This window comes from Musa acuminata, chromosome BXJ2-8, assembly GCF_036884655.1.
Source record: "Musa acuminata AAA Group cultivar baxijiao chromosome BXJ2-8, Cavendish_Baxijiao_AAA, whole genome shotgun sequence".
In the NCBI taxonomy this organism is placed as follows: domain Eukaryota; kingdom Viridiplantae; phylum Streptophyta; class Magnoliopsida; order Zingiberales; family Musaceae; genus Musa; species Musa acuminata.
In genome coordinates, this window is record NC_088345.1 from 22,282,969 (window position 1) to 22,305,094 (window position 22,126).

The window sequence follows — 22,126 nt, forward strand, 5'->3', positions numbered from 1 at the left end:
GGTAACACAATCTACTCTATACGTAGTTTTAAGTTTTGCGGATTTTGCACACTAATCTTCGCACGACGACGAACATCTCTTTGGGAATCAGGAATTTTGTTTTCTTGTTCTTCCACTGCACATATGATGTCGCCCCCAAGATTTCCCAACATAAACCAGTAGAAGAAGATGTCATTAAACATCTAGAAACAAGCCTTGAACATGAAAAAAAAGATGTAGAAGAAGAGCCACAACCGACCGAAGTTACCGTACATGCACTAGTCGGCTACTCAAACCTACAAACGATGAAAGTTAGAGGCCTTCTCAAACAACAATCGATCACTGTTCTCCTCGACATGGGCAGTACTAATGACTCTCTAAATAGTAAGGTTGCTGTCTGGATGGCCTTACCTATCGAGAATTGCAGTAAGTTTGACGTTAAGGTCACCGATGGATGGATTTTGAAGTATGATTGTAGTCGCCCGCGAGTGAAACTGTTGTTGTAGGACCAAGAGATAATTGCATATTTCTTCCTCCTCCCTCTTGATGATCATGAGGCCATGCTCAGAATTAAATGGTTGATGACATTAGGTGATGTTTCTTGAAATTTTATGCAACTAATTATGAAATTTTACAGTAAGGAGAAACATGTGATATTGCACGGGAAACGTAGGGCCGACGTAACGATGAATTGCACACAACAAATGGAGAAGGTTTTGCATAAAGCATGCAGTGGCTTTTTGGTATAACTTGAGCAGCAAATTAAGGAAGAGCCAATAGAATTTGAAGATCCAAACATACTTCCTTTACTTGCTGAATTTTCAGATATATTTGATGAATCGCACAACCTACCTCTTACCCGTCGGCATGATCATTATATAAGGATTCTTCCAAGCAAACCTCCCATAAATACTCAGTCATATCAGTATCTACATCTCCAGAAGGATGAAATAGAAAAGATTATAAAAGAGATGCTCGAAATAGGAGTTATTTGGCCAAGTTGCAGCCTCTACTCTTCACCAGTGCTACTTGTACGCAAGAAGGACGGAACATGGCGAATATGCATTGATTACTGAGCTCTCAATGGCACAACCATCAAGGATAAATACCCTATTCTAGTAGTAGATGAATTGCTAGATGAAAGGAAGCACAAATCTTCACAAAGCTGGACCTTTGATCCAAGTATCATCAAATATGAGTGTACAAAAAAGACATACTGAAAATCGCCTTTCGAACATACAATGGCCACTACGAATTTTTGTTTTCTTCAAAAAAAGGTGGAATATCTTAGGCATATCATATAAGAGAAAGGTGTGATGATGGACCCTCCAAAATAAAAGCAATGTAGAATTGGCCGACCTCAAGGAGCATAAAATTGCTACGTGGCTTTCTGGGTTTAATAGGCTACTATCATATGTTCATGAAAAACTATGGAAAGATCAGTGCACCACTTACTTCCTTATTGAAAAAAGTTGTCTTCCAATGGTTGGACAAAGCCTCCATTGCCTTCGATAAACTTAAGGCAGTCATGACGACGACGCTAATGCTAGCACTACCAGATTTTAGCCGACCCTTCATTATTGAGGCCGATGCATTTGGAGCCAGAATTGGAGTCATTCTCAAGCAAGATGGTCGACCATTCGCATACACTAGTAAGGTATTGTCTCTCTCCCATCAAAATATGTCAACATATGATAAGGAGATACTCGCCATTGTGCACGCAGCAACGAGGTGGAGACCCCTCTTGATCGGTCGACGATTTCAAAGTAAAAGCTACCATAAAAGCCTCAAGTACTTTTTGGAGCAAAAGATATCATCCCCTGAGTAGCAAAAATGGATAACAAAACTGTTAGGATCAGAGCGGCACTAAGAGGGGGGGGTGAATTAATGCAGCGAATTAAAACTTCGATTTTGGTAAAATCTTTCGTACGATAAAAAACTGAACTCGGAAGTGCTTATCTTGAAAGCGTGTTCGTAAAGGTGTGCAGCAAAAGTAATGAGGAAGTAAAGCACATATGAAGGTTTGCAGTAAGGTAAATAGCAGTAAGGTAAATAGTAATAAGTAAATGCAAACCAGAGAACACACCAATTTAAAGTGGTTCGGTCAAAATGACCTACATCCACTTGTGAAGCCTTCTTCGAAAAGGCTCCCAACTTCCACTAGCAAATCACTTTGAAGGGGAAGGACAAATACCCCTCTTACAGCCTTTTACAAGTAGTTCACACTCTTACAAATTTTGAAAGAGAAAGAGGGAGGTGAACACTCAAGCTATTGAAAACAAAAACTTGCTAAAGGCTTTGCTAAGACTTTTATCTCAATCTCTTGCTTCTCAAAGGTTGTATTCTCAGCTAAGAATTGAGGGGTATTTATAGGCCTCAAGAGGATTCAAATTTGGGCTCCAAAATTTGAATTCTCTTTGGTTCCCGATGCTGGTGGTGCCATCGCTTGTCAATGGCGGTGCCACCGCCTGTCAGTGTCTAACACTGACAGTGTACTGGCGGTACCACCGCCCAGCCAAGCGGTGCCACCGCCTGACTCTCGGGTGCTAGGCGGTGCCACCGCCTACACTATTTCAGCTCACTGGTTGGGCTCCAAACTTGGCCCAAACCAGTCCGAACTCGGGCCCAATTGGCCCCTACTTGGGTTATAGGATTAACACCTAATCCTAACCCTAATTAATGTACTAAATACGAATTTAAAGACATTTCCTAAGCTATTACAAAGTCCGCAAGTCAAGACTTTTTCCGGCGAGCTTCCGGTGAACTTCCGGCGGTCTTCCGACGAACTCTTGAAAACCATTCTGCGGACTCCCGGCAAGCTCCTAGACTTCACGATTTGATCTTGGCGAGTTCCAATGAGCTTCTTCGGCAAGCTCCGATCTTTCTTGGCAAGCTCCGTGAACTTCCAACGAACCTTCCAGCGAGCTTCCGAAAAACCCTTCGGCAAGCTCCCTACTCGTTCTCGGCTAGTTCCGGCAGCATTCCTGACGAACCTTCAGACTTCCGTCGAACTCTCGAACTCACAACAAATCCTTCGTTCTTGACTCCGACACTTTGTTTCGCTTTATGTCTTCATCGTTATCGTAGTTAATTCTGCATACACAAGCCAAAACTCTACTTCGATCTAGACAATTATTATAATGCGAATTGACATTCTGTTGCCCGACACGTCATTGGTTGGCGCTTCGTTCGATTCTTCAGCGCATCGTCCTCTCTTGTGGCTTGTTGCCCAATCGGTAGTTGACTTCCGCAACCCCAATATCTTTGGCGCAATTCCGCTCTTGGCCTGATGCCCGACGTCCGAAGCCTTCTACCATCCAATATCCTAACGTGATCTCCTCCGGCGCAACGTCAATTCCTCCTGCGTTAACTGTCTAATCCTGATCGAGTAGACCTGCATCACTCAAAATACAATTAAACATCTAAACACAATCAATTAGTTTCATCATCAAAATCCGAGATTCAACAATCTCCCTCTTTTTTATGATGACAACTAATTGATGACTAACGGAGTTAACCTTAACTCCCCGGAGTTTAACCAAACTCCCCCTATCAATATGCGATTGATAGAACACTTGGATTATCCCAAATCCAAGTAACATTCATCACATGTTATGAAAAATATTTAAACCATCATGCAAATATATATAAAATATTCAATTAAATGCATGAAGTCATCAATATATTTCTCCCCCTATGTCATCAACAAAAAAGGAGAAGTAGCTCTAGCTATCTTAAAAGATATGCAAGTTTTTGCAACATGAAGCTATATTTTCATCACAACATATAAGCACAAAAGCATAGCAAGATTTTTAAGTTTAATCATGGCAATTCAACACTTGCTTCTTGTGCAAGATTGTCCTTTGCTTTTCTTTGCATGTTTTAACTAGCAAAATCTTTCTCCTCTTTGTTTTTGTCGAAAAGAAGAGAAGAGTACAAGCTAGCCAGCATTTGCCTCGAGCTAGCAATCTTTCTCCCCCTATGTCATTGCCGAAAAGAAGGAGAGGAACCAATGATTTAGACTTTTACATAAATTATGAATTTGCATCAATCAATATTTCAATCATCACATGATATATACAAGACAAAAATGCAAAGAAATCATGTCATGAAAGACATCAATTGTTAAACATGATATGATAATAGTCTCAAAATTTTCAATTTGCGAAACATGTGATACATTGCGATACTAAAAAAATTTAATGCGATACTTTTAAGGATGTCAACCTATTTTTGATACAAAGCATGGCAAGAGCAATTATATTGCAAGTTTTCTAAGTTTTGCATTTTTTGCTTCTTTCGAGATAGCAATTCTTTGTTTCTCTATAGGCTAGCAACTTTTACGATATGCAAGTTTTACTATATACAAGCTAGCAAATTTAAAGATATACAAGTTGGCATATTTGCTTTTCTTTGCAATGTGCATGATAGTATTTCTTTGTAATGTTCAAGATAGCAAATTGTACATCATGCTAGCTAGCAAATTAAAGATGTTCAAGAAAGCAAGCTCTTTCTTCTCTTTTGAGAAGTGTCATTTTTGCTTCCTTAGCAAAATACCAAACTAGCAAGGGACCATGTTTTACATGAGGCAAGCAAACAATTTGGCAAGTGTTACATTTGTATCTTTTCTTTAGATGTGCAAGAAAGTAAGCAAGTTTTTACATTTTCTTAACTTGTGCAAGGTAGCTAATTTCTCTTTGAGATGACCCTTTACATCAATTCAAGATAGCATATTAGCAACTCTTTCTATCCCTTTGTCATTGGCAAAAAGAAAGGAAGATTCAAGTTATGAATATCAAAATAATAATTTTATCATGAATATTTCATCACTGCATGCATCATTATTGCATGCATAATACCAAATCATCATATATATTTTCAAAACATATAAACTCATCATTATATGCATGATTCTAAATCATCATTCATATCATTTCAATCATTATTTCAATCATCACTATAACTCATCATGCACAAAATGTAAAATCATCTAACATGATACAAACATTTATTTTCAAAATATTTATCACTATTTTCATGTATGATATAATTTTTCATATTTAATATATCATCACAATAAAAAGCAATTGCATGCAAAATTTCAAATCATAAATGTTTCAAATCATGATGGTATTAACTTGTCAAATTTCATCCTACCATTCATAATCATAACTTTTCATTTGTATGCATCAAAATAATATCAAGAGTATTTCATGCATAATTTTATATCACCACATAAGGAATATCAAGAAGAAAGTAATTGGGTGATGCGATAAACATTTTATGAATATAAGGAATTGCATAAAAATCATATCATGAAAGATTAGAACATGTGAATACCAAAACACATGATTTCTTTTTTAAAAAACCTACTCATAATTAATCAAAAGAAAATCTTAGGAGATCGATTAATGAAAAAATCTTGATTCATAATAAATCTTAATTTGTAAATATCATGGAATCAAGATCATGATTTTGGATAAAACTCATTCAAATTCAAATCACCAAAAATCATTTTTATGGTTCACAAAATTTGTAACATAAGTAGATTCATGATTTCATTAATAATATATTTTCCCTTTTTTAGGTATTTCATTTTAAGTGATTGATTTCATGTTAGCATGCTTTTTCATTTATGTTAAATAAAAAAATGCATCAACGTTTAGGATCGAAAAATGAATTTTATTATAAAACCATCAAGATCAATAGATTCTCAAAAATGAATTGTTAGGATCAAGAAAATCCGAAAATAAAATTTAACACTTTCATGCATTCGGACATGGTTTTGCTATAGATTTTCAAATTCAATCATGAAGTTAAAAATGCTCATGATCATGGATATTTTTGTATCCAAAACACATAATTTCTAACATGTTATTAAGGCATGTAATAGTGTAAAATCATCAAGATACACATGCATGGATTAATCCTAAGTACTATCACATATTGTATAATTATCATCCCTAATGTTGCATACATCATTCAACATTTCAAAACATAACATGCATGAAACCTTAGCAATATACTTTTCATGATCAAATTTTTAATTTTTCAAAGATGCTAAAAAGAAAAACATGATATAATTTTTAAAAAATAATTTTTTATTTCCTATTCTAAATTAAGCACTTAAAGACTTCAAGTAATTTCAAAATAATTCAAGAGAGTTGAGTTACTTATCTTGTAGTCGAAGCCCGTCAAAGCCTAATTCGCCGTTTCACCTTTGGAAGTTCTTGATTCATCCTTGGTTGCCTTCCTCTTCTTTGGCCTCTTCCTCCGTTCAAGTTCATTGTTTATTTTAGATTTTTGTTTAATGAACTTATTAAGATTTAGTGTTCGAAGTTCAAGTTCATCATTGTCCTCATCACTTGAGTCATTGCTCAAGTGGTATTTATTTGTCCGGAGTTCCAAATCCTTCCTATTCTTTAGAAGGTGATTTCATTCATCATATTCATCATATGCATTGTGCACCATTTCATATGTCATTAACAAACCAATTAGTTCTTCGAGTGGAAAAATATTTAAATCTTTTGTTTCTTGTATTACGGTTATTTTAGGATCCCACCTTTTTGGAAGGGATCTTAAGATCTTGCTTACGAGATCAAAATTCAAAAAAGATTTACCAAGAACTCTTAGATTATTGACGACATCCGTGAAACGGGTGTACATGTCGCCTATAGTCTCGCTTGGTTACATTCGAAAAAACTCAAAATCATGCAATAATATGTTAACTTTCGAGTCTTTGACTCTACTAGTTCCCTCGTGAGTGATTTTAAGTGTTCGCCAAATATCAAAAGCCGTTTCGCACGTTGAAATCCGATTGAACTCATTTTTGTTCAAAGCACAAAATAAGGCATTCATAGCCTTTGCGTTTAAAGAAAAATATTTCTTCTCCAAATCCGACCATTCGTTCATTGGTTTAGAGGGAAGTTGAAAACCGTTTTCAACGATATTCTATAAATCCAAATTCATAGAAATCAAGAAAACTCTCATTCGAGTTTTCCAATAAGTGTAGTCCAATCCATTAAACAACGGTGGACGAACAACCGATAAGCCCTCTTGAAAGCCATGAAGAGCTATTTCTCTCAGGTGTAAATCCAAAATGAGAAATACCATGCTCTGATACCAATTGTTGGGATCGGAGGGGCACTAAGAGGGGGGGTGAATTAGTGCAGCGGATTAAAACTTCGGTTTTGGTAAAATATTTCGTACGATAAAAAACCGAACTCGGAAGTGCTTATCTTGAAAGCGTGTTCGTAAAGGTGTGTAGCAAAAGTAATGAGGAAGTAAAGCACATATGAAGGTTTGCAGTAAGGTAAATAGCAATAAGTAAATGCAAACTAGAGAACACACCAATTTAAAGTGGTTCGGTCAAAATGACCTACATCCACTTGCGAAGCCTTCTTTGAAGAGACTCCAAACTTTCACTAGCAAATCACTTTAAAGGAGAAGGACAAATACCCCTCTTACAACCTTTTACAAGTGGTTCACACTCTTACAAATTTTGAAAGAGAAAGAGGGAGGTGAATACTCAAGCTATTGAAAACAAAAACTTGATAAAGGCTTTGCTAAGACTTTTTTTCTCAATCTCTTGCTTCTCAAAGGTTGTATTCTCAATTGAGAATTGAGGGGTATTTATAGGCCTCAAGAGGATTCAAATTTGGGCTCCAAAATTTGAATTCTCTTTGGTTCCCGATGTTGGCGGTGCCACTACCTGTCACTGGCGGTGCCACCGCCCAGCCAAGCGGTGCTACCGCCAGGCTCTCAGGTGCTGGGCAGTGCCACCGCCCAGCCAAGCCGTGCCATTGCCTGGCTCTCAAGTTATAGGCGGTGTCACCGCCTAATCTGGTGGTGCCACCGCCTACACTATTTCAGCTCACTAGTTGGGCTCCAAACTTGGCCCAAACTAGTCCGAACTCGGGCCCAATTGGCCCCTACTTCGGTTATAGGATTAACACCTAATCCTAACCCTAATTAATGTGCTAACTACGAATTTAAAGATATTTCCTAAGCTATTACAAAGTCCGCAAGTCGACTTTTTCCGGCGAGCTTCCGGCGAACTTCCGGCGGTCTTCCGACGAACTCTCGAAAACCATTCTGCGGACTCCCGGCAAGCTCCTAGACTTCATGATTTGATCTTGGCGAGTTCGAACGAGCTTCTTCGGCAAGCTCCGATCTTTCTCGGTGAGCTCCATGAACTTCCAACGAACCTTCCAGCGAGCTTCCGAAAAACCCTTCGGCAAGCTCCCTACTCATTCTCGACTAGTTCCGGCAGCATTCCCGACGAACCTTCGAACTTCCGTCGAACTCTCGAACTCGCAACAAATCCTTCGCGCTTGACTCCGACACTTTGTTTCGCTTTATATCTTCATCGTTATCGTAGTTAATCCTACACATACAAGCCAAAACTCTACTCCGATCTAGATAATTATTACAATGCGAATTGACATTCTGTTGCCTGGCACATCATTGGTTGGCGCTTCGTCCGATTCTTCAGTGCATCGTCGTCTCTTACGGCTTGTTGCCCAATTGGCGGTTGACCTCCGCAACCCCGATATCCTTGGCACAATTCTGCTCTTGGCCTGATGCCCAACGTTCGAAGCCTTCCGCCATCCAATATCCTAACGTGATCTCCTCCGGCGCAATGTCAATTCCTCCTGCGTTAACTGTCTAATCCTGATCAAGTAGACCTGCATCACTCAAAATATAGTTAAACATCTAAACACAATCAATTAATTTCATCATCAAAATTCGAGATTCAACAAAAACTTATTGGATTTGATTATAAAATAACTTACAAAAGGGGAAAGAGAATATTGTTGTAGATGCGCTTTCGTAGCTACCCGAGCAAGCTGAATTTTTGGTCGTTTCACTTCTGACCAGTGACTTCCTTGAGGATATTAAGATGGAATGGCAGGAAGATTTGAAGACTAGTAAGATCATAAAAAAATTGGAGGAAGCACCAAGCTCCGTGGCTCATTACAATTGAGACTCAAAAGAATTATATTATATGGGACACATTGTGCTTGTGACAAATTCTACTTGCATCTTCACGAGTAGATTTTGGACAAAGTTATTCCATATGTAGGGTACTAAATTGAAACGGAGTACAACATATCACCCATAAACTGACGGCAAGACGAAAGTTATAAATAGGTGCTTAGAGACAGCCCAAAGTCACCCACCAAATATGACTACCCAAGGAGAACTCCAGACCTAGTCAAGTGCCATTATTGATCGACGAATCGTGACTCGACGACAACAACTCACTACTAAAGTGTTAATACAATGGGCGAACCTACTAATAGAAGATGCCACTTGGGAGAACTATGACGACTTAAAGATCAAATTCCTAGAATTCATGAATCATCAGCCTCGAGGACAAGGCTGATTTGAAGAGGGCAGGTTTGTTAGGACTCTAGCTAGGAGAGTCCTAATTAAGAGGGACATTCAAGTAAAACCTACCTAAGCTGACCCCTATTAAAGAGGTGAAGAGGTCGGCTAGGGTTAGGAGGTTGTTTCTTAGAGAAGAATTAAGAGTTGTAAAGAAATATAAGTCTTGAGTAGGAGTCCTATTAGGAGTTGGTTAGAAGTAGGAGTCTTGAGTAGGAGTCATATTAGGAGTTAGGGTTTAGAAGCCCTATAAATAGCCATGTATTCCTCATCTTTTCATAAGCAATAGATGAATCTTTTCCGTAGCCTTTTAGTAGCAACTTGGAGGGAGGAACCCCTATAGAGTTCCAAGGAGGTCGATCCTCTAAAGAGATCAACCCCAAGTTTAGAATCTACAAGGGTTCTACCAGTTTTCCTCCAACCCAACAATTCTTCCTGCTTTAATTGTCTCATCCTGATCGAAGCATCCTGCGTCACTTAAAACACATATCAAAATATAAATACTATCAATTGGTTTCATCATCAAAATCCGATATTCAACAATCTCTCCCTTTTTGATGATAACAACCAATTGATGATGGAGTTAATTAACTACTGAAGTTTAAACAAACTCCCCCTATCAATATGTCGTATTGATAGAGACTCTTGCATTCAAAAATCCAAGCAAACATGTCATGATTAAAATCATGCATAAAATCCACATACTTCTCCCCCTTTGTCATCAACAAAAAGGAGAAGTCCAATTCTCATGTGTTTAGAGATATAACATTTCAAATCATTGTAATATAATCTTCAGTTTTATTATCATGTAGGCTAGCAAGTCTTGGTGATGTTCAAAATAGTAAGTTCTACATCATGCAAGCTAGCAAATTTTAAGATGTTTAAGAAAGCAACTCTTTCTTCTCTTTTGAGAAGTGAAAGCTATCAATTTTGAATATGCAAGATAGTAAAATAGCAAGTTCTACAACATACAAGCTAGCAAAAAAAAATTTCTATCATACAAAATAGCTTTCTTGTTGAAGTGTGCAACCTAGCCATTCTTACTTCCTTTAGCAATGTTCAAGTTGCGAGTTTTACTTCTTGAGATAGACAAGCTAGTGATGTTCAAGACAGCAAGCTCTTTCTTCACTTTTGAGAAGTGTCATTTTTACTTCTTTTGTAAAGTGCAAACTAGCAAAATTTTATATTATTTTTCAACATGCAAGCTAGCAAGATACAATATTTTACATGAAGCAAGCAAATAATTTGGCAAGTGTTACGTTTGTATCTTCTCTTTAGATGTGCAAGAAAGTAAGCAAGTTTTTGCATTTTCTTGACTGGTGCAAGCAAGCTAATTTGCTTTCTAGCATGTTTTGCTCCCCTTTTGTCATTGTCAAAAAGAAGGGAAGAATAGAAGAATATAATGTTATAATTTTTTTCCCTTTTTAACAATTTCTAAATCATGACAAAGATAAGTATCAATCTTATTTGTGTATCATTATATATTCAAATTAAAATATGCACAATTTCAAAACCTTATATTTCATTTTTCATGCACGATACCAAAAAATAAATCAATCATCATTATGAGCATATCATACATGATACTAAGACATTAAAATTTTTAAGCATCAAAACACTATCATGAGTATCTCATGCATTCATATAATCACTTTAGCAACAAATCATAGTATTTCAAATCATGATGGTATCTAAATGTTAAATTACATCCTACCATGCATGATTATAACTTCTCATTTGTATACAAAATAATAGTATTTCATGCATAATTTTATATCATCACATGAAAAATATCAAGAGAATTTTGATGATGAGATACACAAATAATGAAGATAAATTGTGAAAATCAAGAGACATATTATGATTCTTTTTTAATAACTCAAATAATAAGAAGAAAGAATCATAGTAAACAATCTTGATTTGTAAAAAGAATTCTCAAGTTATAATTTCAAGAAATCAAGAGATACCATGATTCATTTTAACAAATCTCCTCTTAAATAAAATGACGAAAAGAATTCTTAGAAGATCATGAAAAATCTTGATTCATAAAAGATTTTCAAGTTATAATCAATTCATGAATACCGAAAGAACATTCATCATTCATTTGGATAATTTTCCTCTTTAATAAATGACAAAAGGAAGCATAGGAGATCAAAAACCAAGATCTTGATTTATTAAAAAAATTTCAAGTTATAAATCTAAAAAAATCAAGATAAACTCATTTAAATTCAACTCGTCAAATCAAAATCATTTTTAAAAGATTCACAAAAGTGATACAAATAGTCTTCATTTTGGAAAAATTGATAAAGTAGAGAAATTTTTCAAGGAGAAAACTTTCCTCTTTTTAGTTTGTTTCATACAAGCATGCCTTTGTCCTTTTTATGCCAATATATATATATATATATATATATATATATATATATATATATATATATATATCATCAATCGTTTAGGATCGAAAAATAAATTTCGTCATAAAAACCATCAAGATCAATAAACCATAAATTACTTAAAAATCATCATGATTAATTTTGAAATTTATTAAGTGTGATCATTATGCATGACATCAAGACATGGTTTCAAAATATTTAATATTTTTATTACATAATTACATCATTATGCATCATCGGAATTGATTTCATAAAGCATTTTCCATCAAGATCATTTTGTTTGTTGTAGTCATGCATTTTTCTTTCTAGGTGAATCTAACTTTTCATGCTTAGTTTCCAAACAAAAGCCATGCATCAATTGTTTAAAAACCGAAAAAGAACTTTCATTGCAACAAAGATCAATAAGCCAAAAATCATCATGCATAATTTCAAAATAGAAACTCATTAAGCATGATCATTATGCATTAAATTATCAAGCATGATTTCATTAAAAATGAAGCATTTTTAATCACAAGGAATATGAAAATTATCAAGATATACATTATTTCTTAAACACATATAGCATCGTTTCATAAGGCATTTTTAATCAAAATCATTTTGTTTGTTTATCACAAAATATAGAATTTTCAAGAAAATTAATTCTAAACTAAATTAAAATAACTCATGAAAGGCATTATGTAATTTTGAAATAAATTAAAAGCATTTTGATTACCTCATCGTCGAAAACCGTTAAGCCATAGTTTGTCACCTCGCCTTTATTGGATTGTCCTTCTTCTTCGGATGAGCTTGTTTCCAAGATTGCTTCCTTCTTCTTACGTTCATAGCAAGTAGTTGCGTTCTTTCTAAGTTTATTTTTATTCTTCAACTTTTGTTTTATGAACTTTTTAAATTTCATAGTAATGAGTTCAAGTTCACCATCACTTGAGCTTATGCTCAAGTGGTCTTTATGTGTTCTAAGTTCGAAATCCTTCTTGTCCTTTGGAAGGTAGTTCTCATATTCATCAAATGCCACATTAGTCATTTCACAGGTTATCAAAGACCCAATTAGTTCTTCAAGTGGTAGGTTGTTTAGGTTTTTAGCCTATTGTATTGCGGTTACTTTCAGATCCCAACTCTTATTAAGAGAATGTAAAATTTTGTTTATAAGTTCAAAATCCGAAAAACTTCTACCTAAGTGCTTTTAAACCATTGACGATATCTGTAAAATCGGTGTACATATCAACAATGGTTTCAGTTAGCTTTATTCAAAAAAAATCAAAATCATGCATTAAAAAATTAACTTTAGAATCCTTAACACTACTTGTGCCTTTGTGTATGATTTCAAGAGTGTGCCATATATCAAAAGTCATTTCGCAAGTAGAAACCCGATTAAACTTGTTTTTGTCTAAGGCGCAAAATAGAGCATTCATAGTTCTAGCATTTAAAGAAAAAGTCTTATTCTCCAAATTATTCCAATCTTTTATTGGAAGAGAAGACCTTTTAAAACTGGATTCGACAATGTTCCATAAGTTCAAATTTAAAGAAAGTCAGAAAACTTTTATTCGAGTTTTCCAAAATGAGTAGTCCATCCTATTGAAAAAGGGAGGACGAATGAGAGAGTGACCCTCTTGAAAGCTGAAAAGAGTCATTTCTCTTTGGGTGTTAAACCAAATGAGAAAACAAGGCTCTGATACTAATTGTTAGGATCGGGGTCGGCACTAAGATGGGGGGTGAATTAGTGTAGCGGTAAAATAATATCAAAAAACCTTTCGTTTCGATAAAACCGTTTACGTTGAAAATCGATCTTGGAAATATCTTAACTTGAAACACGTTCGTAAATGAATTGAAGGCAGTAAGAAATTAAAGAGGTTTGCAGTAAGATAAATTTCTAAATAAAAATGCAAACAAGAGGATACGCCAATTTATAGTGGTTCAGTTGTCGTGACCTACATCCACTCCGCCGATTCCTCTTCCATCGAGGCCACCGATATCCACTATCGATCTTTCTTTATAGGCGAAGATCAACCTCCTTCTTACACCCCTCTTCTCCTTTTACCGGGTTTAGGAGACAAACTCTCCTCTCTAAACAGAAATCTAAGTTTAAGCTCGAGGAGGGATTTCTCAAGTGATTTCTATAGTGTTTTTTCACTTTCAAACTCTCTGTGCTTGTGTGTTTTAACCAGGGATGAGAGGGGTATTTAAAGGCTTCAAGTTGATTCAAACTTGGAGCCTAAAAATATCTCATCTTGGGTTTCCCAAGCATAGGCGGTACCACCGCCTGTTTTGGGCAATACCACCGCTAGTGTCAGTCTCACATTGGGTGGTACCACCGCCTAGTCTAGCGGTACCACCGCTTGAGATGCTGTGCTGGGCGGTGCCACTGCCCAGACTGGCGGTACCATCACTTGGCACCCTGCCAGGGGTGATACAATTGCCTAGACTAGCAGTACCACTGCTTGACATAGTCTCGGAGACTATGCCACGACGGTGTCACTTCTTAGGACATTGTTTGAGCCTCTCATTGGGCCCAACACAGCCTTTACATGGGCCTAGTTGACCCCTAATTGGGTTGGTCCAAATCCAAACCCAATTACGTGCTAACTACGATTCCTAAGATATTTGCTAAGCTAAACAAGTCCCTTATGCCTTGGTTTCTTCCAGCGAGCTTCCGGTGATCTTTCGGTGAACTTCCGACGAACTCTCAGCTATGTTCCGATGGACTCCCAACAAGCTCCTAGATTCACGACGATCTTCTTGGTGAGTTCTGACGAGCTTCTCTAGCAAGCTCCGAGACTTCTCGGCTGGTTCCGATAGAACTTCTAACAAACGTCCAGACTTCCGACGAACTCTCGAACTCCCAACGAAATCGTGTCCTTGACTCCGGGACTTTATTTTGCTTCATGCCTTACTATCGTAGTTAATCCTGCACATATAAAACATACTTCAATCTAGACAATTAATACTAAGCATTAATCTTGTTGTCCGATATGTCATTGGTCTCTCGATGCTTCATTCGATTCTTCGGCGCATCGTCCTCTCTTGCGGCCTATTGCCCAATCGGCCAGTTGACTTTGCAACTCCGATATCCTTAGTGTAATATCTGCTCTTCTTGGCCCGATGCCTGAATCCATAGCGCTAAACCTTTTGTCGATACGTCGACCAATCCTCCGACCCGACGTCCAATCTTCTAACATGTTTTCCTCCGGCCCAACACGATTCTTCCTGCTTTAATTGTCTTATCCTGATCGAAGCATCCTGTGTCACCCAAAACGTAGATCAAAACATAAATACTATCAATTGGTTTATCATCAAAATCTAAGATTCAATAACTTTGGTGGCTATAAGACCAATACAATAATATAAAATATAATTTAAAAATATCCTATAAATGATAAAACTTGTATTGTAATTCACATCACAAAAGTCTATCATTCTAAGCCACTTTGGCAACTATAAGTTAGATAAAACTTAGGGAGATGAATTACAAATAATATTCATCAAATTTCTTCAATTTAATTTATGCTAAGCAGTTCAATAATAGAATAACAACCAAAATAATTATTGAACATTAATAGTAAAAGATAAAAAACTCATATTATAATCATGCCTTCATGTGAAAGATGAATATTATTTCATAATTTCAAATATATACATGTGAATAACCAAATGAATATCCAAGAATAATAATTAGATTTTATTTATCACATGTAAAAATATAATCAATAATTTATATTAGAAAACTATAAAAGTAAATCATAATTTATAGTTTTTTAATTAAAATTAAATCCAATCAAATATTCAAAATATAATCATGATTAAATTCAATCATAATTATAATAAATCATATTTATCAATTTTATAATTAAGAATATAAATTAGAAATTCTCAATTTTATAAGGGTAAAACTATAAATATTTGATAGGATATAAATTGAAATTATGAGATTTATAAAGGGTAAAACTATCAAAAGAATTAAAGGATATTAATAAAATACAAAAGGGTAAAACTATAATTTGTCCAAAGGGAAACCCTAGGGCAAAACTATAATTTTTGCCAAAGCCTTACTATGCGTCGACGCCGTCGCCTGCGCATGGGGTGCTGCCACTGCCGCCACCTACATGTGCGGTGCTACCGCTGCACGCGCATGACCGTTGTCGTTGCCGCTGCCCGCGCGCGACCGCTATCACTGCTACCGCGGGGCTACCTTTGTGTGTCCGACGTATGGACGGGTTCTACCTACGTGCGACCATCGCATGGGCGTTGTGATTTCCGTGTACGACTGTCGCCTACTGCGTTGCTGCGCACACGCTGCCCAGCCCGCCTTTGTCACCATTACTGCTTCGCGATCATTAGAGAATAGGGATCATTCATGCATCGTAAACAAAAATAATAGATCTAATGTATTTGATCTCAAGAACCTGGTTCTGATACCAATTATTAGCATACAATCTATAATATGCTATATGAAATATGAAAACAATCTTTTATGCTAGGATTGAAATCAAATAATTAGATCTAGTTTTACGATGCATACCTTTTAATGTCATCTAAAAAAGAGATTTTTGTTTGATCTACAAGGGCACCGTCTTTAGATCCAAGATCGTTGTCAATCTGCAAAGAGGAACTAGATTTTTGTCCTCTCTTCCTATCCTTTCACAGGACCACTTAGATTGATGGTTAGGGAGAAGAGTTAGAGAGAGACTTTAACCCCTCAACTATAATCTCTATTCTTTTTTATTAGTCCCTAAAAGTTTTATCTATTTATAGGTGAGAACAGAGAATCTAGAATAAGTAATTAGAAGAGTTTGTCCTATCAAAATTATCTTCTAAGAAATCCTATTTTAAGTGGACTTCTTTTCTATTGACCAATATATGACATCAGAATTTAATTAGTTATATTATATATATCTTATCCAATTATAAAGGGCCGTAAAATCTAGCAGAATATATAAAGCATACTATATCAAGCCAGAGAGGTATTTCTTGGTTCTACTAATTAACACATTTCCTACTATGTAATTAGTGAGGAACTCGAAGGGTAAGATGACAGTTTTCTAGTTCTATTTCATCTGATTTAACTAAAGTTTTCCATAATCTATTATTCAAACTTCTCAGGCTCAAGATTTGGCATCACCATGCTGCCAATTATTAGTAGAATCAACGAGCCTGAATACTAAACTCGACTATGGTGATGCGATGCCAGAAGTCAGAAGTAGTGCCTTGTTGAAGGAAGAAAGATTATGGCAAACTTGGATTCATCTTGTGATTTGCTTTAGGCATTCATCTATTATGATTGATGCTTTTAAAGTAGTCACAATCGTTAATCGATTTGGCATCCTCATGAGTACTGATGTATTGGAAAAGCCTGGAGAAGAGATAGACGAGGACATAAATTAAATATTAGTCAAATTTCAACTCAGAGTAGAAAAACATCCAGCCTCTAAAATACCTTTGAATCTCAATTCTTTTTTTGTATCTTAGTGTTCAAACGTATCGTACCGACAGGCCACCTCTAGATCTTAGCTTGGGAGACATTCTGCATGATATTGATTAGTGATAGTTGTTCAAGGGTCGCATGATATTGATCGTATGTCTTTTGAGTTTTGTAGACCTTTATGACTCGTTTCTTCTCTACGCTTTCACGTTGTGAAAGTGCTGCTACGTTATACTATCTTTTTATTCATCTCAATAGTATTCTTATATTTTATGAAATAAATACTAAAAAAATTAAAAATATCACTAGAGAATTTACATATAACTTTTTTGCTTATTTTATCTAAAGAAGTGCTTTAAGACGATTGTTTCCATTAAACACTTTTAGATAAATTTTGAAATAATTGTGTTCGCACTATACATCCAGAAGTTTGGACTCTGGTTATTTTGTCGAATGCAATATCCACAAGTGGTGGATATTGCTGGAGTAATAATCTACAGGAACCAGATAAGTGAAGATGAACGATCCGCCAACAAATCAGCAACACCACCAACTAGCACATTTAGAATATGCTGATAAACACAACACAGCTTTCGTACAGGGACATATGTACAGTAATCCAAAAGTTGTACCGCAAAATCATACATGCCGTTCTTTTCTACACTACCAGAGGAGTTATATCTACAAGCAGTACACTTTTCATGTTCATTGTATCATCCAAACACACACCACACCCACCACCTCGTTAGTGACCTACAAAGTAGTTGTCTAATAATATGTATAGGCTGCACGGTTTGCTAAGCATAAGTCTGACGCAGGGTACTGTGACGCATATTTGTAAGAAGGACCTTCCATGGACGTTACAGGAATTGCATTTAGAAACGCATAACTGCTCCTTGTCCACCTGTTCATTCACAATGTACATATATTAGTGGAAAAAGGCTCGGATTCTCGAAGCAGTCTGGAGCTTGAATTCCATTGTTGTCGTGTTATTGATGTTTCTGTAAGATCTCATACCTGGTGACCTCTTCAAACAAGTACTGCTGATGCACAGGCTCATGTACACGTGTGTATATATTCATGTGTCACACGGCTATTAGCTTAAGAGTGTGTTCTACAGCGAAAAGGTGTAGGATAGCAAGCAATGGATCTTTCGGAATCCATAAACTATCATGAAATGAGTTACTACATTTTTTTATGTCCTAAATTATATTTTGAGATTTCAGATGGTTTGAGCTACCAAGTTTTCACTGTCAATTGGTCAACGGGGAGTGCTCGTCTGACTTGATTGTTGTGTGAAATTGCAGAATTCAATACAACTGATTTATACTCAAAGCATCAACGAGTTCAGATCAAATTATCGATAGTTTAAAAATCTATAACTTCTGGAACAGTTTCTTAGCATCTTCAAATCCAGAATGTCCTTTTTCTGAGTTGAAGATGGCCCAGACTTCAGACTATGTACGAGTAGACAAAGAGGTGAAGATTATATATATATATATATATATATATATATATATATATATATATATATATATATATATATATATATTTATCATAATCATACCAGCAATTTGTCTTAAGGATGTCAGCGTCGGATTTGGAGCTACTGTTCAGAATGCTCTGCTTCCTATCACGCAGTGGCAGATCCCCTGATGGTTGTAGCATTTCGCTGGACCCTATGTTTATGTTCTCCTGTAACAAAAACAAAAACAAAAACCAGAGATGGACATAACACCACTGCTATGCAAAATGGTTATAAGATACGTGTGCTACCTGATTACTATCCACAATACCGTTGACTGCGCCCACATATTCTTCCTTGGACTTCTTTTCTTTCCAGAATGCATCGATCTCTCCTCTGGTGAGTGATCTGTTCCTCTGAACCTTGACTGTCAAGACAAACGGAGGGTAAGATATAGATCGACGGTCACGTCGTCGAACAGCCCAACTCGACATGAGTGTCACCGACAAACATACCATGGTTAGGATCCTGAAACGGAGAACTCCATCCTGCCATCAGAGAACCCATGGTTGTTTCTTTTGCGTGCAGACACTGCAGCGCATGCTTCTTAATGAGGTAGGGCGCCGCAGCGTACGCTGGTCATCGTCTCCGTTCTTATCCTCGCGCGAGAAGGATATGCACGAAGGTAGCATAAAATAAGCTTTTAGGTTGGAGAGGAAGAGTAAGGTGAATGCTTTAGCGGCTAGGTGGCGCACGGCCAGGACGACGATGCCATGGTTGATTTGTTGTTTCTTAACGCTGGTAGCCACGGTGGATCTTCGCATCCGCGGCGCGGATTTATCTGTTGTGTTATCTGCTGGGAATAAGGGAATGTTATTTTAATACGAAGCTCGACAGTCTCCTCCTGTACGAGAAGCGTAGACAGGTGCGAAGTTCAATTTCGATGAATCCGAGCCAAGCGCCATCGTATTTCACATATGCAGAAAATTTAACAACCCAAGTAAGATCGAGTAGGGGAGCGTATGCTCTCAAACGTCTCTAAAATAATAATGAATTAAGAATCATGGTTGGATGAAGAAGTGATAAATAAATTTTTTTTTAATTGTCAGTAATTTTTCTCTATTACTATTACTTGCATAAAGATCATCACCACTTCTATGTTATTTTTCTAACATGGACTTGATAATAGAAAAAACAAATTAATTGCTTAATTATGATAAAGATTTTTTTTTATAAAAACCAAATAACAAAACCAAAATCCAAGCTTAAAACCTTAATGATAAATCATAAAGATCTTTACCAACTATATTTTCACCGCAAGAAAATTAGAACATGATTTTGCCACAGCTTCAATCATTTCCATCCTGGAAAAGAAAAGAACTCTTAACAAAATTCACTGTTCGGTGAATGATTTGTGTAGGAGAAACTGCAACAGTCCGTCATAAATGGACGATTAACTTTTTTCGTCGAGCCACAAGTTGGTTCCTGCTTTTGCGAAATAATAGCTCAGAGAGATCTGCTCTTGTTTTACTAACAGTACCAACAGCATGAAATATGGACATTTACCAAACCTGCGACTATTTGTGTATACATTGAAGTCAGCAGAATGCACAACGAGAAGCACGACGAGAATACTGGAATACATGTGGATGGGCACAACATCACACCAAGTATTCCACCAAAACTACAATAGCTTTACAGAAATCAGCTTGTAAGTAATGCCTGTCTGTTACTTGTCAGGCCTAAGGAATATCCAAGAGCGGCACTAAGAGAAGGGGGTGAATTAGTGGCATCGAAAAACTTTTTCGATTTCAAAAGTCCTTGTTTCGATTAAAATCGATTCCGACGAAAATTGTTTCGATACAATATGTTTCGGAGAGAAATTAAATTTGAAAGCTTTCGTAAAAGTGCAAGAAGAAGATTAAGAGGTTTGCAGTAATGTAAATTGTACAAATAAAAGCAAACCAGAATTTAGAGTGGTTCGATCGATGTGACCTACATCCACTTTCGGATTTCTCCTCCATTGAGGTCACCGGCGTTCACTAAAGGCTTTCCTTCAATAGGTGAATACCAAACACCTCTTTACAGCGCTTTCTCTTTTTCCCGAGTTTAGGAGATAACCCTTACAAGCCTCACTCCCTTTTCGTGGATGTTTACAAAGCTAAGAGAGGGAGGGGAGGACTCTTTCTAACTTTTACAAAACTTAACACCCTAGAGATTCAAGAATATGTTAAACACTTTCGTGCCCTTTCATTCAGAAAATGGTGGGATTTTTATAGGCCCCAATGACTTCAAAATTAGAGCAAAAAAATGTCACATTCTCGGATTTCGAGGTGCTTGCGGTACCATCGCCATTACTGGGCGGTACTACCGCCGTTGATCTGACACTGTGCGATACCATCGACTGACAGGGGCGGTACCACCACTGGCAGCATTAATTGCCAACGGTACCACCGACCAGACAACCCAAGACATTGTCTTCCAAGCGGTGCCACCGTCGGCTAAGATTTCAAGTGTTGAATGGGCTACTCAATTCAGCCCAATTCAACCCTATTAAGGGCCCAATTGGACCCTAATTAAGTTAGTGGGATTATCTCTCAATCATAACTTAATTTACGATCTAACTACGATAATTAAGATATAATCATAGTATTTCTTGTTCCGGTGCGTCAATTGCTCTTCCGACGAGCTTCCGGCGAACTTCCGATGAACATCCGACGAACTCTCGGCAATGTTCCAACGGACTCCCGGCAAGCTCTTGGAATTTACGACGATCTTCTTAGCAAGTTCCGACAAGCTTCTTTGGCAAGCTCTTGGACTTCTCGGTTGGTTCCGACAGAACTTTCGACGAACGTCCGAACTTCCGACGAACTCTGGAACTCCCAACGAGATCTCGATCTTGACTCCGGCACAATACTTGCTTTATGTATTACTGCTATCATAGTTAATCCTGCACACTTTTCTCAACATATAGATTAGATCAAACAATTTATAATTGACTTCATCATCAAAATCTGAGATTCAACAATCTCCCCCTTTTTGATGATGACAATCAATTGATGACCGAGTTAACTTTAACTCCCCTATCTATATGTCATACTTGAGAAAAGACATTCTTGAATTCAAAATATTTGAATTCAAGAAACAAACTGATAAGATAAGTTCATTAAACTTATCAATATGCACATCATGACTCCTATCATGATCTAACATTCTCAAAATACGATTCCAAGATTTTATCAAAATGATGTCAAGGCATGACATCCATTTTCAAGCATGATATTTCAAATATGAAAGATGACAAAGATAACAATTCATCATTATAGCAAGATATCAATTGTAAAATAGCAAGTTAAGCTCAAGATATCTTATCATAATGAAAGAAATTTATCAAGCAAACATTTCAAGTATATATGATGAAATACATTGCATACATTTATCATCAATTTACCACATTTTGGTATTATTTCTCCCCTTTTGTCATCAACA

General features: G+C 36.5%; 1 protein-coding gene across 1 annotated transcript; it reads right to left on the reverse strand.

Annotated features, from left to right (window-relative positions):
- Positions 1–17,863: 17,863 nt before the first annotated feature.
- Positions 17,864–19,358, reverse strand: LOC103973853 (uncharacterized). The gene is made up of 4 exons (XM_018821602.2): positions 19,153–19,358; positions 18,949–19,064; positions 18,740–18,867; positions 17,864–18,076 (listed from the first exon to the last, which is right to left on the reverse strand). The coding sequence occupies exons 1-4, from the start codon at positions 19,202–19,204 to the stop codon at positions 17,941–17,943; spliced, it is 432 nt and encodes a 143-aa protein (XP_018677147.2). The 5' UTR covers positions 19,205–19,358; the 3' UTR covers positions 17,864–17,940.
- Between the last annotated feature and the right edge of the window lie 2,768 nt (positions 19,359–22,126).